General features: G+C 41.9%; 3 protein-coding genes across 7 annotated transcripts in view; 1 reads left to right on the forward strand and 2 right to left on the reverse strand.

Annotated features, from left to right (window-relative positions):
• The window catches only part of ablim1a (actin binding LIM protein 1a), a 43,682-nt gene extending 42,492 nt beyond the window's left edge, over positions 1-1,190 (reverse strand). The window contains exon 1 of the transcript XR_010165019.1: positions 1,184-1,190. The gene's annotated coding sequence lies outside the window, so the exon portion shown is untranslated. The remainder of the gene's footprint in view (positions 1-1,183) is intronic.
• Positions 1-11,968, forward strand: fhip2a (FHF complex subunit HOOK interacting protein 2). The gene is made up of 17 exons (XM_063875147.1): positions 1-322; positions 1,326-1,404; positions 2,474-2,643; positions 2,922-3,026; positions 3,159-3,281; positions 3,423-3,641; positions 3,727-3,923; positions 4,092-4,206; positions 4,335-4,411; positions 4,495-4,687; positions 5,078-5,241; positions 6,049-6,195; positions 6,287-6,377; positions 6,491-6,634; positions 7,407-7,547; positions 8,054-8,157; positions 9,255-11,968. The coding sequence occupies exons 1-17, from the start codon at positions 278-280 to the stop codon at positions 9,364-9,366; spliced, it is 2,226 nt and encodes a 741-aa protein (XP_063731217.1). The 5' UTR covers positions 1-277; the 3' UTR covers positions 9,367-11,968.
• Positions 11,969-15,732, reverse strand: part of srfb (serum response factor b) — a 21,005-nt gene continuing 17,241 nt past the window's right edge. For 4 of the 5 annotated variants that reach the window (XM_063875150.1, XM_063875152.1, XM_063875149.1 and 1 more), the window contains 3 exons: positions 15,339-15,536; positions 15,180-15,253; positions 11,969-14,062 (listed from right to left, as the gene is read on the reverse strand). In XM_063875150.1, coding sequence (XP_063731220.1) covers positions 13,967-14,062; positions 15,180-15,253; positions 15,339-15,536 — 368 coding nt within the window. In that variant the 3' untranslated portion in view covers positions 11,969-13,966. Of the gene's footprint in view, positions 14,063-15,154; positions 15,254-15,338; positions 15,537-15,732 lie in introns of all 5 variants that reach the window. The other variant, XM_063875151.1, reaches the window with a different exon arrangement.

The following is a 15,732-nucleotide window of genomic DNA, read 5'->3' on the forward strand; positions in this document are numbered from 1 at the left end:
ACAGAGGCATTTGGCGAGGGAAGTGCCACCGTGTCCAAAGTGAAAAGATCCAGACGATACTTGAGTCTGTGGCTGTCTTGTTTACAGTGGTTGTGCCAGGCCTTTGAAGACCTGTGGCCAACAACGTGTTAAGGTTTTATTGCTTACCTGTATTATTTCGTTACAAGGGTCAGTGTATGAAAGCTCCAATCTGGATCGAGGCGGCAACAACAGGAAGAAGAAGATAGAGGCATTCTCTAGGTCTTCTCGGGAGAAACTGGTCCAGTCAAAGAACAAAATGTTTTCCAAATTTACGTCCATTCTTCAGCATGCTGTTGAAGCGGTAAGTATTTTTTCTTCTCCAAAAACAGCATTTATTTATCCATTGGCGTGCTTTTCTATGTCGTGCATTTTAGTTGAAAGGGGCCCTTGGTCGCCCAGACACCACATATCATAACGTCAGCATAAGGGATACCTTGCTAACTAGCGAGCTAACTAATTAGCCTAAGCTATTGTTAGCGTTTTGTGTTTTGTCATGTCAACGTCTTCGTCCCTCTTATCGATAATATATTCGTGAGGTTGTCTCGTTGTCTGTTTTGTTATATCACAAACTAACACATTTCCGTGTTGTCATTTATTTATTTATTTTATCTTCGGTGTTGCAAGACGTCTGTGTTTAATATAGTATGGCTAGCTGAGCTCGTTAGCCGCTAATGTTAGCTAAAAACAGACCCATAAAGCTAAAGTATCGCTGTCGCTAGCTATCTCGTTTCAAGCGGAGACGTGTCGAAACGGCTGAACCACCTTGTTCAATGTTGAGCAAACGTTTTAAACTTAATATTAAAAGGGAAATTACGTGGGTTATCTCACACATCCTTTCTGTGAAGCGTACTGTATCACGTTAGCCAGCTAGCGTCAACCAGCTAAAAACCTTTTGTAGCCTGCTTTTAAACGGGTCTAAAGCTGCTTCAAGTCAAGTGTTTCAAACCAAAGAGGTCTGGCAGGTGAACACTTTAGTTTTCTGGCATAACAGTGGCTTCTTAACCTATTACCAACTTGTTTTCTGCCATATGGTTCTCTGGTATTTACGAGGATAATATTCACAACACGTTTAAACCATTATAGTCATCTTGTAGTTGCACAATAGAACTTCAACGCTGAGAAGGTATTATTGAAAGTTAGAGTGTTATGCAATAATACATACATTTTCCTTGAACAACCTGTTTCCTCAGTCTGTTGTAAGTTACTGACTTATGTAAACATGTTGCCTTGATCATTAGTGTTTTCTCTCCTCCCCACCAGTGTAAACATAAAATAACGTTTTTGTTTGCATTTTGTCTTTTCAGCTTGCCCCGTCGCTGCCCTTGCAGGAGGACTTTGTCTATCACTGGAAGGCCATTACACATTATTACATCGAGACTTCTGGTAAGAAAAATATTAATGGATAAGACATGATGTTGATTGTTGTGCAGGTTTTGTAGCAGTAAAGTGTGCATCTCTTATTCATCACTCCAAACCACGGCTTCTTCTCAGCAGTTCTTTTAGTTTTGCCAGTTTAACAAAGTACACCCTGAACAGCTGATGAGGGATTATCTGTACTTTTGAGTATTAGACTGAGCTTGTTTTCAGGGGCATTTAATCACAGATTTTTCAGACTTGTGACTTAAATGAACTTGAGAAATTATTGATTATTTTGATGAAAATGGTTGTGATTTATCTTCGTGACAGTAACAGTATTTATTGACAGCATGTGTTGGCATTGTGTGCTCTGTTACTTTCAGCATAACCGACATGCACAACGCTAGTTAATTTAATGTGGCCCCCCATGCACAGCATTCCCCTACTTAATAATATTTGGCAGCAGTCGTTCTATCATATGCAGGGTTGTGTGGAAGCCTCGTTCTTTTCTGTCATGCTCCCTTCGTTAACTCACTATTGCTAATATGTAAACAGACTGTGTTCAGCAACTCCCCAATGTCTGCATGTGCTTCACAATACATGAATTGACATTTAAGACCAGTGAGAAAATGTTACTGTCATAAGATTTTACCACACTCTGGAATGAACTGATAGTGGCTGAACTGTTTTTGTACTTTCTGGAAAGTGTATTGTTTTTTTCCCCCCCTTGCTATTTTTCCAAGTGTCCATTATGCTAGGGAGAGTCATTTAAAAGACCAACTTTGAGCAAGAGTGAAATTGATTATGCTCATGTGACTAACAAAAAATATTGTAGGTCATCAAATATCATTGGACTGACCTACATCAAAGCTTTTCACATATTGATTAAAACAAATGCAACATAAAATGTATGTGGTTTTAATTGTTGTTTTTGGAGAGATATGAAATAAACATAGAAAAGGAAAACCTGTGCAGTTGAATTGAAGTGATTAGATAAACGATTTCGGGACCTTTTGGCACATGGCCTTTTTCCTTTATAAATGTATCTTATGGCCATACCAAGGTTCTGACATGTGTCTTTGTTTTCCCCTCTTAGATGACAAAGCTCCAGTCACAGACACCAATATCCCATCCCACCTGGAACAGATGCTGGACATCCTGACCCAGGAGGAGAAGGAGAGGGAGTCTGGAGAGACGGGACCCTGCATGGAGTATCTCCTACACCACAAGATCCTGGAGACTCTCTACACCTTGGGAAAGGCAGATGTAAGGCAGTCATGCCTTGGTAACTATATGTACTATACCCCAAGGAAAATATAAATAACACATATGGCACCCATATGTATATGTGGTAAATTAAGCGTAGGAACTTAGCCCATGGAAGTTTGGGGGGCTAGTCACAACAGTGGTACAATCAGATTACAAATGATTATATCTGAAGACACACTTGCTATGCTCTTTAATGAATCCGCACTGTTAGCTAAAATCCGCTCATAGCCCATATAGGTATAAATAATCTTTTAACGTATTCTATTTTTCTTCAGTGTCCTCCAGGGATGAAGCAGCAGGTGCTCACCTTTTACACAAAGCTGCTAGCACACATTCGTCAACCTCTCCTGCCACACATCAATGTGCACAGACCTGTCCAGGTGAGAACTGAAGCAGTCTGGATTTCAGTGTTTTTCCGATAGTCCTTCTCTTCAAAATTGTACGCTAACAGTGAGGTAATGTAACTTATCCGTTTCTTTTTCCCCCATGTCGCTGTGACATTGCTTTGACAGAAACTGGTCCGTCTGTGTGGAGAGGTGCTGGCTGCTCCTACAGAAAACGAAGAGATTCAATTCCTTTGTATAGTCTGTTCCAAACTGAAGCAGGACCCATACCTTGTCAACTTCTTCCTCGAGGTGAGGTGCTATGACACCAGAGAGAGAAATACTTGAGCATCTCATTCCTAAATAATAATCCATCTTTATTTTTTGCAAAAGAAAGAGCCTTGCATTGTGTTTAAGTTCAGAAGATCTTTTAATGTGTTGTGTTATTTGCAGAACAAATCAAAGCGACCTGAAGCAAAAGGTCCTGCAGAGACAGCGGCGGGGAAGGAGAATGTGTTGGATCCAGACACCGGTCAGTCTACGGTAGTGGAGCGGGCTGACCGCCCAGAGGAAGCTGCAGCTGCTGCCTCTACCTCTAGTCCCACTAATAACAACAATAACAGCAACAATTACAATCTCGTCACATCACTGCTCAACCTCACAAAGAGTCCCGTAAGTAATCCCCATCGAAAAAATGTTTTTCTTCATTTGAGCTGAATGTTAAATGATTAGCTGTATCCATTTCTTCTGCTCTCAGGATGGCAGGATAGTGGTGAAGGCATGTGAGGGTCTGATGCTGCTGGTCAGTTTACCAGAGCCTGCAGCTGCCAAGTGTTTAACAGAAAACACCGAGCTCTGTGAGCTCCTGACTGACAGGCTGGTGTCCTTCTATAAAGCCCTGCCGCAGTCCATGGACCCCTTGGACATTGAGACAGTGGAGTCTGTTAACTGGGGGTACATTTCTTTCACTTATTTAAGGAATTTTAAACACCTGTTTTATCATGTGAACTCTTGATTCTAATTTGACTCACACCCCTAAATAGCATTCTGTGTGAAATGCTATTTTTAGTGGATAAATTGAGTTGCATCAAACCTTTCTAATGTTTGTTCCTTTTTTTTCAGTCTGGACGTGTATAACCTGAAGGAGGATGCTGCTATCTTCACAGGAAAGAGGCCTCTCATCTCCTTCCTGTCGTGGCTAGATTACTGTGACCAGCTCATCAAGGAAGCTCAGAAGGTCCTTATCCAATGCTGACTCACTGTGTTTTGATGTGTCACATTGAAGTCAGAATCAAAGAACTTGGAAGTTGTTTTTGTTATCTGAAAGCCACAGAAGGCTGAAGTACATTTTGTTTTGTCTTCCAGTCAGCAGCAGCAGTGATGGCAAGAAATGTGAGGGAAAGATTCTTTGTGTCTGTGATGGAGCCGCAGCTGATGCAGACGTGAGTCATCAATCATCCTTTTATATGTCCTGACAGTGTTGTGACTGCTCATTAACACATGGTGTGTTTGTGCGTGCACGTAGGTCGGAGGTGGGCATCCTGACCTCCACGGCCCTGCTGAACAGGATCATCAGGCAGGTGACTTCAGAGGCTCTGCTGCAGGAGATGATCTACTTCCTGCTGGGAGAGGAGACAGAGCCAGAGACCGCTGCGACTGTGGCTCAGAATCCACTGCGGCACCGACTCATCGAGCACTGCGACCACCTCTCAGACGAGGTACTTGTCAGATCTGATTCAGGATGTACTTTGTTAGGATAAAAAATGTGACTTCATTCATGTCTGGCTGATGAGACGCATCCAGGCCTTTTTATTCTGCCTATTTACATCATAAATGACTGAAACAAAGAAAGTTTGGTATTCTAAAGGAAAACTGTCCATCTGCCCTTCAAGTTTTCTGAGTGATTCATTTGATCATCCACGCGCACATGAATTTTAAATAGTGACTGTCAGAGCTGTTGCACATGTTTCCATCACACTAAAGAGCGATGAATCAGATCTTCGATGTTTGAAGTCACAGCTTACATTTCTTTTTGTCAATGAGCAAATACTTGGCAGGTTGTTGGGTTTAAAGTGGGAGCAGATCCTCATTCCCTCTTCTGTCCTCAGATCAGCATCATGACGCTGCGGCTCTTTGAGCAGCTGATCCAGAAGCCCAACCATCACATCCTCCACAGCTTGGTGCTGCGCAGCCTGGAGGAGAGGAACTACCTGGAGAACAAACCCCAGGAGGAGCGGGAGCCCCTGGAGAACGGGCAGCCCCACGATGCCGTGTAAGGACCCGCCTCTGACCTTTGACCTCCGTCTTAAACTCCTGCATAGAAAATCATCTGAACACAAACCAGTTGAAATAAAGTGAATGCATCAACTAGCTGTGTTCTTCAGATGTGCCACACATTCAACAAAACTGTTCCCTCTTTTGTGATTCAATCTGTTTATGCTTTTGTGATTCAGTCTGTTTATGCCAGGTTGTTTGGGAGATGCATGTCAGACAGATAGATAGATGGACAGATGGATGATGGATGGATAGATAATACTTTATTGATACCAATTTGGGAAAATCAGCCACCTATGACTTTATATGATTAGTGTTTGGAGATGTATACATTCAATAGCTTGCCTGTTAATTGATGTTATATTGTTATACAAATGTTGCTTCAAACTTCTCACACAGAGTGCATAAGTCCCCAAATAGAACACTGTAATATTGGGTTTACATGATCATTGTTTTAAGATGGTGACAAGAGTTCACCTTACAGCTGAAGGCTGTCAGGGACAACAGACACACCTTAAACATACTAATAATGCAGTAAAACCTCATCCTTACATCATGTAGACATCGCTTCAAATTACACACCATAACCTAATGGTTCCACTCACCTAGGAAGCCTTAATCTGCTATCATTCCATAAAACGGTACACATGTCCCCCTATTAAATACACACTGAAACACAGACAATTGAGAATAGAAATGAAAAAAATCCCTTACATTACGCATAAAACAAAATGTGAAGGGATATCTGTTGTAAGTAACGATGATCAGTGTTCCTGTTCTCATATCGTATGTGTTCTGTCCACAGAGACCTTGAGGAGGATCCACTGTTCGGTGATGACCTCTCTCCTGACAGCAGGCTGTCCGGATCTGATTGGCTCAGCTCCTCTCCACCACAGAGTCCTGACAACTCAAAGTCTGACGGCAAGACGGAGGTCCACAAGATTGTCAACAGGTACACACACACACACACACACACACACACACACACGCAGCACATGGAGCCCTGCTGAGTGTGAATAATGGTTTGATTCTGTTGCCTGCAGCTTCCTGTGTTTGGTGCCTGATGAGGCGAAGTCATCGTATCAAGTCGAAGGCACGGGCTATGACACCTACCTCAGAGACGCTCACAGACAGGTGAGGCTCAGTCTACAGAGTGCTTCATGCTCTGTGGTAACTGTTGCTTATCCGTTTTTTCATGGGTAGCTAATAGTGGAGATATTAAAGTGTGGATATATTGTCCTCCTCAGTTCAGGGACTATTGTGGGGTCTGCCAGCGGTGGGACTGGAGAGGGAGTCCAAAACCTCTCGAGAAGTGTAACCTGGACAGCCCCTTCTTCGAGGGCCACTTCCTCAAAGTCCTCTTCGACAGGATGGGCCGCATTCTCGATCAGGTCAGTTCGACCCTCCATATTAGAAATATCTGCAGTAACACCAGGGGAGTTCAGACAACTGTATGCCAAGGGGGTCAATATCTTTTTGAAAATATGTTGCATTGTCTCAGCTTCTAGTCTGAATAGAAAGATGCCCAAAGTAAAAAAACAACAACACATTCAGGTTGTTGTTTTTTCCATATAAAGGTTGCCTGCTGTTTACGGAGCAAAAAAGTTACAAAATAATTTCTGGTACTTGAGTCCTCAGCTGGTTCATCATCAGCTGTGCAATCACACTCCATTGCTATAGATGAGCTTCCTGTAAGCAACTCGGTTCACATCTTATTCAGGGTCGAACCAAGAGAGAGCCATCCCTCATCAAAAACCAATATTAGTTTAACAATATTTAATTCCACTGAGATCTAAACGTTCCTGCTGCAAGAGACTGGAATGGAAAAGTGGAGAAAAAACGGGACATGATGTGAGTGATCTAATGATTATTCAGAAGCCTTGTTTCTTTTTCTAACAAACAAACACAAATATAATGAGCTCTAGCCATAAAAGCATTTCACTAATCCTGCTGGATGGGGGATATACAGATTCATAAGTGAAATGCACTTTTTGGCAGTTCTTGCCTTTTTTTGTAGCATTTAGGAAATCAAGTCTAACAGGGAGTGCTGTATTAAGTGCTGAGAAATTAGAAGCCTCTCTATTATGTCAGAGCTGTTCTACACGGTGCATCTGCAGTTGATTCCCTGAGTAGTTCTGTATCTGACTCCTCTCTGTCCTGCAGCCCTACGATGTGAACCTGCAGGTTACCGCTGTGCTCTCCAAGCTGTCCATGTTCCCACACCCCCACCTGCACGAGTACCTGCTGGACCCTTACATCAACCTGGCCCCCGGCTGCAGGTCCCTGTTCTCCGTCATCGTCAGGGTGAGGCTCGAGATTATAGAGTTTATCTTATCTGTTGTTGATAGCAGGCACTGCTCTACCCACAGCTCACACACACTCTGTAGCGGGTGCCTCAAGATCTCTTGATGCTATGTCTCCTATCTTGAAATGTTCATGCTGTATTTCGAAATGTTTGGCCTTTATCTCATGCCACTTTTATTGGTGCAAGGCTTTCACTGACTCCCACTTCCTGTATTAACCTTCTGAGCATGTTGTTGCTTGACCTGCAATCACAGCACCTCTGTACCCACTTATTTCTGTAATTCAGCCTCATTTTATTTCAATCTATCCTAAGAGCATACTGTGTTAAAGTCAGCAGAGGCAGCTGGAAGCGGCGTGTTGATGGTAATTATTACCCTAATGTCTCCAGAGGGTGCAGTTAGGATTTATGAGTGGTGAACCTTTGCCCAGAGATGTCAGAAACTGTGATATTGTTTTTCTGTAATTGCTTGTTTGTGTTATTGTGTGTGTGTGTGTGTTTGTGTTAGGTGGTGGGAGATCTCATGTTGAGGATTCAGCGAATCCCAGACTTCACCCCCAAACTGCTGCTCGTCAGGAAGAGATTATTAGGTCTGGAGCCGGAGGGCATCAAGTACGTACCTCCCACACCACTGAGCATTTCCTGAGTGATAATCATAGAGTAGAAATGAGTTTTTTTAAACAGAATCTAATTAAAACTGATTTCCTTTAAGTAAAACTGAACTGAAACAATATTCTTTACCTAAAAAGATAATGTAAATAAATAATCTCTTACATTTTGTAACTATAATTTATCACTGCTGAAAAAAGGAGAGCGCATTAATTGATGTGAACACCAGCAGATCATACTCAAAAGGACTTGGTATTATTTTTGTAATTTTAATTTTATAATAAATACCCGATGAAAATGTTTTTGCTGATTAATGACTTTCAAGCAAGCTTCTCATCTCTGCTTTAAAATAACTCACTAGAATTAGAATTTCTTTCTAAATGTGGTAGTGAAAAAATACTCAAGTTGATTCAAATCTTTTTATTATTCACTGCCCGGCCCAAAAAAAGCTCACAAGCCTGTGGGGGCAGTGCTAATGATCTGGGGTTGCTGCAGTTGGTCTGGTCTAGGTTCAGCAACGTGCCCAAAGAATGAGGTCAGCTGACTACCTGAGTATACTGAATGACCAGGTTATTCCATCGATGGATTTTTTCTTCCCTGATGGCACGGGCTATGTTCCAAGATGACAATGCCAGGATCCATCGGGCTCAGATTGTGAAAGAGTGGTTTAGGGAGCATGAGACATCATTTTCACACATGGATTGGCCCCCACAGAGTCCAGACCTGAACCCGATTGAGAATCTTTGGGATGTGCTGGAGAAGACTTTGCGCAGTGGTCTGAATCTCCCGTCATCAATACAAGATCTTGGCGAAAAATTAATGCAAGACAGAAATAAATGTTGTGACATTACAGAAGCTCGTGGAAACCATGCCGCAGCGAATGCGTGCCGTAATCAAAGCTAAAGGCGGTCCAACGAATATCAGAGTGTGACCTTTTTTTTGCCAGGCAGTGTATTTAAGATATATATTCTGTATGACTTCATCTGCCTATTTCTGAGACAATGGGAGATAGCCCAAACAAAACAAACCAAACACTGTTCTGCAAAACTAGTTCTAGTTCTGGTTCTGACTCCTCCCCTTTCTGCCTATTGTTCCCATAGTGTCGACCACATGACTCTGCTGGAGGGCGTGATCGTGCTGGAGGAGTTCTGCAAAGAGCTGGCGGCTATCGCCTTCGTCAAATACCACGCTGCTTCCTCCTCCTCGCCGTAAACCCCCCACCTGTTCCTCAGCCAGCAGGCGCAGGGGTCAGAGGTGGACCGGGCCTTCGCGGCTCACACTGTAAACAGGGCGGCAACACTTTACCACTAACTGCTCGTCGCTGTAAGACTGTTAAAGCCTCCCCCACCCCCCCTCTTTTGGCCACTAAAAAAAGTCTTTGGTCCTGTTTTTGAGACATCAGAGCACAGACACTGCCCCCCCCAGCAGAGATAGGAGGAGGATGGAGGTGCAGAGAGACACATGACTTTTTCTAGCCTCTTGCTCTCACTCCCCCCCCCCCTCTCTTTCCCACCAGCCAAAAGAGGACCGCCCTGTAATTATCATATCATGCAGAAAAGTGTTTGTGTATTTATTTTCTGTCCCATAATCACACATTTGTAAACGTCTTTGCCTTAGTGTGTTCTCGCACCTTTCAGTTACAGATCGTTTCCTTTGAAACATTGAATCCGCGTGTTGTCTGTTTGAAGACAAGAAGCTGTAGAGAAAAGAATCCCCTCCCCACATGTACCTGTAGTTACATACATGATGAGCTGTAGTATTTACGATACTGCCCTCGTGTTTTAAATGCCAAGTCTTATTTATTTGTTTGCTTTCAGGTTGCCTTTTTAACTAATGTCATTAATAAGAATTGAAACAGTCCAGCTAAGGACTGATCCACTTAAACTGTTTTCTTCGTCTTTCTTAAGTTTGTCTTTAAATGCTTTTGCTCTCAAAAGTCACTTGTGATATTTACCATCATCCAAAGAAAAATTTGAATTTAGCAAATTGTGTGAATTTGCACACGGACCTCATTGCATTGCACTCGTTACATTATTCATGCTTTTTTAGGAAGTTGGCATTTGTGGAAGAGACGTTTTGTTTTGATTCCACTTTCCTCCAGACCCAGTGTTCACATCCCACACACCAGTGTTTGTTTTATCCGAGGGATTCTGTGTTATTGTCTGTTTTAATCCATTCATAATTCTCAATAATGACTTCATTGTATTGATGGAATGCAGAGCAGCAAGCCTTGTTGTAATTTACCAGTATCATAAAGGCATTACTTAGAGCAGTGTTTCAACTACAAAAAATTGGGTGTTTTATTGGCATTTATTTAAAGTTGTCGTGTCATTTACAACAAAACGGGCTACAACAATAAGAACATTGAAAAAAGAAAATGTGTGTAGCAGAATTTCATTATCCTGCATCACTGTTGAGTACAGAAGAGGTTAAGGCCCACAGGTGAATACTTTTTCAGACATTCTACCAAAAGTTAATTTACTTTTTTCTGACTTTTGTCTGGAATTCTGAGAAAGTACATTGCTGACTCTCTGTCTCAGAAAAAAACAAAAACACTTTTGGTTAGCTAAAAAAGAAATTCACGTAGCCCCAATCATCTGCCGTAGTTTATCATCTCATGGCTCTTGCATCTTGACACCCTTTGTTGGTTCCAGACCTCCATAGGTAATCATGACTTCCTGTTTGGTGTTGCGTTTATTTGCAGTATTACCTTTGTATTGAATGACGAGGGGCTGTGTTGTTGGAACGGGTTGTTTGGTATTAAATTGCCTGGATATTTCAGAAGGTGTCGGGAACTCAAAATCTCCTCATTAATTAATCTAAAGATGCTTCTTAATGGTTGTGTTGTGTTATCAGTGTGAATGTTCCCTTGAATGCTGAGCGTGTTGGGTGATGAGTTTGTTTAGGTGTGAGTGTTCTGATTTATCATTGCGATGGAGAGTAGACATAGTCATTGAAGCCATGAGTCGCTAATCTTAACCCCCCCCCCCCCTCCCTTTCTTCTTTTGGTCCCACCTTAATCCCATCACTCAAGCCCCTCCTCTACATTATGCAACAGCTTGCATGGAATCACATTTTGCACATTTCCTCATCTTTGCTCGTTCATGATGTAAATATACACAACAAAAAGCTTTTCTTTTCTCCAAATGTTTCATAAACCAAAAAAAAACAAACCCTAGGATGTAACATTTCTATTTTAATGGGAAACCTTTTTTAAATTGTCAAATCATGCACATTTTTTAATCAACTATCTTTCCAACTGTACATTTGTATATTGTATGTGTACAATAGCAATATAGATATACTACCTGGTGTAAATGCATGCTTAAACATTATTTTTCTTTGTTGAAAAGAAAGGCAGTCCGGCCACCTGTGACATATGATGCCTTACTTTCACTGTGGGTCTCATGTAAGGCTTCCTGCTTCACTACCATTCTGTTAATGATCTATTATTACATCGGGTTGCTTCGGAAGATGTACAGGACTCTGTAGTCAAAACTCTGATGCCAATTGGTTTTATTCTCCTGTACAGCTTCGACCAATCACTGTATCATGTTGCTTTCCTTTACGCTGCTTCTCTGGTGTTTAAATGGGATGATTCGTCCTACTCATGGCCAGTTTGATTTTTGTGATTGTGCAATGCATTATTAAAACATTAAGGTGCACGCTCACTCCTCCTGCCTCCCAATGCTTCGTAGATTTAATTGTACCTTTGGAATTTCATTTCAACACTGCTGTTATACAGTGCGTTAGGTTTCGTTCAGAACATGGTTTCTTTAACATTCTCCGTCCCAAATAAAAAAGGAAAACATGATTTGGTGTAGATGTGGTCATTCTTTAAACAGTTCATGTGTTTCATGTTTTTTTTTTATTACAAAATGTCTGTACAACAAAACAAATACACAAAATAACCATTTCTCTCAATGACAAAGTGAAATCCAAAATCTGTTCACTAATCCCCTTTTTAAAACAACTTAAAAAACACTAGATAATATGGGGGATTGAATGTCTTTAACATGTCAATTTCCTCTGCCAACACCCCCTGCAGGATGACATCATATACAGGAACACACCAGAGAGCATGGAGCGTGAAAATGACTGGGAATAACTGAACAGCAGTCAGGATGGGGGGGGGGGTTTATCCTCCATCAGATTCTCTTTGGCTACAAGCCAGCACGCTCAGTCATCCAGCGGATTCTGAAAGGAGTCGAAAATCTCCGGCTGCAGCAGAGGATTGCATGGAAAAGACATGTGAGGTGGTCTGGGAATAAGTCAGTCCTACATTTCCCTTGCCTAGCAGTGATTTAAAAGTTAGCCATGGAAAAGAGGCACTATGGTGCAGAAAGAAGGCTCTCAGTCTGATCACTCATCCTTAATGATTGCTGAGGTACACACTGAGATTGCAGTCAGCGAGGGTCTTACAGTTCTAAAGGAGTATATTAACATTTCAAAGCACCTGAAGTTACTTTTTTCTAAATAAGAGATTCTTGTTCGTAGAAAAATATTCATACTGTTGTGATACCATTGAGTGCTTTCATCCAAGGAAATGATAACGCTTTGATTAAAGTGGAATTTCCAAGTGTATACAGTGTCTTGTTAAACAAGAAATGTGTGTCTAATGCCCTGACTTGATTCAGTAATGCCATCCCATAATTAAAGTTCTCCGGTCAATGGAGGCAAATCAGAGCGACAGGTTCACAATGGAGGGCTTTTTAAATGACAACGTGGTGATAACCTGTGGGTTTGTTGCTCATAAAAAAGGATCAAATCAACTACTGTGGCATTTAAAAATAAGTGAAAAAACTCAGAAATGTATTCATACTTCTGTGTGATGACAAAGACAGTATTATGTTAAAAAAGTGAGAAATGAAATTTCCATCAGATTGTCGTTAACAGTTTCCACCCCATGAAAGTGCCAGATCAGAGCTTTTACAAAACCTCTCATGCAACACCAATGTCATATTCAATGATCCTGCTTCAGCAGTGAAGCCTCCCCAGTGAGAGGACTTACAGTAAATCATAAACATCTTATGTTCACGTGTTGCGCCCCAGCTACCTGATCCTATAAATGTCACATCAAAGTAGAAAAACATCCAGCGTTCCATCCATCTTGTATTGAAAACGCCCGACAGCACGACAGTATTCCAACATATGATGGTATATTAAATGTGCATGTAAATAATTAATCTTTCTGCAAATCATTTCCATGTACATACAAAACCACTGCGTAAAAAAAAACTACATGCCATTGCACAAACTAAACCAGGCTAAAAATACAAGTTATCAAAAAAGAAAAACTATGTACATTTCTAAACGTCTCTTTTTTTAAGTCAATACGCGTCTCCCCGCCCATTTACAAACCCCAGATATGCGCACACACACACAAACACACACACACACACGCTTGTGCACAAGTTGCTCACACTGGAACATTCAGACAAACAAATGTCTCTTTGGCTGGTGTGAAGCTGTTGCACCTCGCAGTGTGTGTGTACAGGTCATTACACGTTTTCAAAAAACACGCACACAAAAAAATAACACCATCTAACGGCATAGAAAATAGGTTTCCGATGATGGATGTCGTGATATATTTCCTATGCATTTGCGAATATATATATATTTATATACCAAAACATACTGTATACTGTGTCAGGGTCAGCCACACATATGCCCTTGATTGTGTGTATAGATGTAAAGTCACATTCAGAAGTGTAATGTGAAGCGCTGTAGGAAGGCATCAATAAATAGAGTTGACGTAAGTCTGTGTGTCCTCAGGGAGGGGGGGGGCATGTTACACAGCTCCACCCGCCTGTCAGTCACCCTTCGAGTTCTGTACTGCGTCCAAGTTGACCACCTGGAGCTCCGTCAGGTTACTGCTGCTGCCGCTCGACTGCTGACCAATCACCATCTGGAACACAACACAGCTATTCAGGAGGCAGTATCACACAGCCAATCACGTGTCAGCACACAACACCAACCACAAAAAGGTATCCTGACACGACATGCTGCATGGGGTATTTCTTCAATAGTATTCAGGGGTACTTTAAGGACTGCAGGACTTATCTTTTTAATTGATTTTAAAAAATACGAGTCATGCATTAGTTTAAAAGAATGATATTATTAAACGTTAAATAATAAAATGCTATTGGGTTCCTATTGTCGTCAACTGTTGAAATCTGGCGCTGGAAAGACGTACATCATGTTTACACTTTTTTTACAGTGTAAACTGGAAATCAGCTTAATTAATAGAGGAAGTTGTACTCTCTGTCTCTTTGACAATAACAATAATTGCATGATTCTTTTGTTGTTTTATACCATAGACAGGATCACAACAGCTCATTCCTCTCACTGGATTTAATATCAATGGCACAGAGCCTTTCCACCGAAAACAAAATAATCCACCCATTTCCTAAAAAATAAATGTCCTATTGCACCATTTGACGGGAAAGGATAAAGCGTCAAGAAGAGAGGGAAGAGGGGAGGGCAAGCCAATCAGGCACCGACGTTGCTGCCGTGTCTTGGAATTCTAATATAGCCTTTTTATTTTCTAACAAAAGTGGGTAAAACCAAACATGCCATATAGGAAGAGAGGAAATGATTTTTTTACAAGAGGGAGCTTTTATTTATATTATATTTGAATGTTTTACTATATATTTTGTAGAGTGCAATTTGGAAAATGATGATAAATGTACTTTAAACATTTTTATCCTACAGGAATTGTTCAGCATATAATCCAAATACTTCTATATTTCATAACCATTTATAGAAGGAATTTACATTAAAAACCATGATTTCCATGCAGGGCTACAGTGTTTGGTTAAGTCGTCTGCACGTGTGTTTTGTTGAAACCCAGAAGGTAAAACAAGCTGCCAGCTGATCATTCACATTCTTCCAAACAGGCGGCAGGTGATGACCCGCGCCTCCGAGTGCCAGTGCTCTGTTAGGATGCATTAGTGCGACACGTGGCATGCTGGTTGCAGAGGGAATATGAGAGTTTCACTTGTAAAATGCAGATCTTGCCGTACTGGGTGAAGCTGCACCGCTGAGACAGGGATCTGCACCGTGCCTTGAGGTGCTGTGAGGAACACCTGCGGGACACCTAGGAGGGAACAATTCCATCAGTAAACACATTAGGTTTCATTTAAATAAAGCAGCACTGACACCTGTTCTTATTGCAGTCTCACCTGAGTCCTGGCCCTGCCCGTGGGACACCTGCATGGCCGAGGTGCCCTGCGAGAAGGCATTGAGCACTGCTAGCCCCCCGTCGGACAGCGTGGGCGTGGAGGCGTACATCACTGTGTGCGGGCTGGGGTACATCATGTGACCCGCGACAGATGTTGGCACGGACGAGGTGACGATGGTCGCTGGGAGACTAACCGTCGCTGGAAGGAGAGAAGGTGATTGAGGGAGGGAGGGAGGGAGGAAATGTCAGACTGAGGGCAGCAGGTGTGTGTTCACATGTTGGCCAGCAGAGGGCGCTTAATAGCCATCTAAATTCAACTGCTGCCTCCTACTGTGCCATATGTAAAGGCACAATAACAACACAGGAGCAGAGAGAAGTAACTCATGGGTAGAGGC

Source organism: Eleginops maclovinus, chromosome 22 (assembly GCF_036324505.1).
Source record: "Eleginops maclovinus isolate JMC-PN-2008 ecotype Puerto Natales chromosome 22, JC_Emac_rtc_rv5, whole genome shotgun sequence".
In the NCBI taxonomy this organism is placed as follows: domain Eukaryota; kingdom Metazoa; phylum Chordata; class Actinopteri; order Perciformes; family Eleginopidae; genus Eleginops; species Eleginops maclovinus.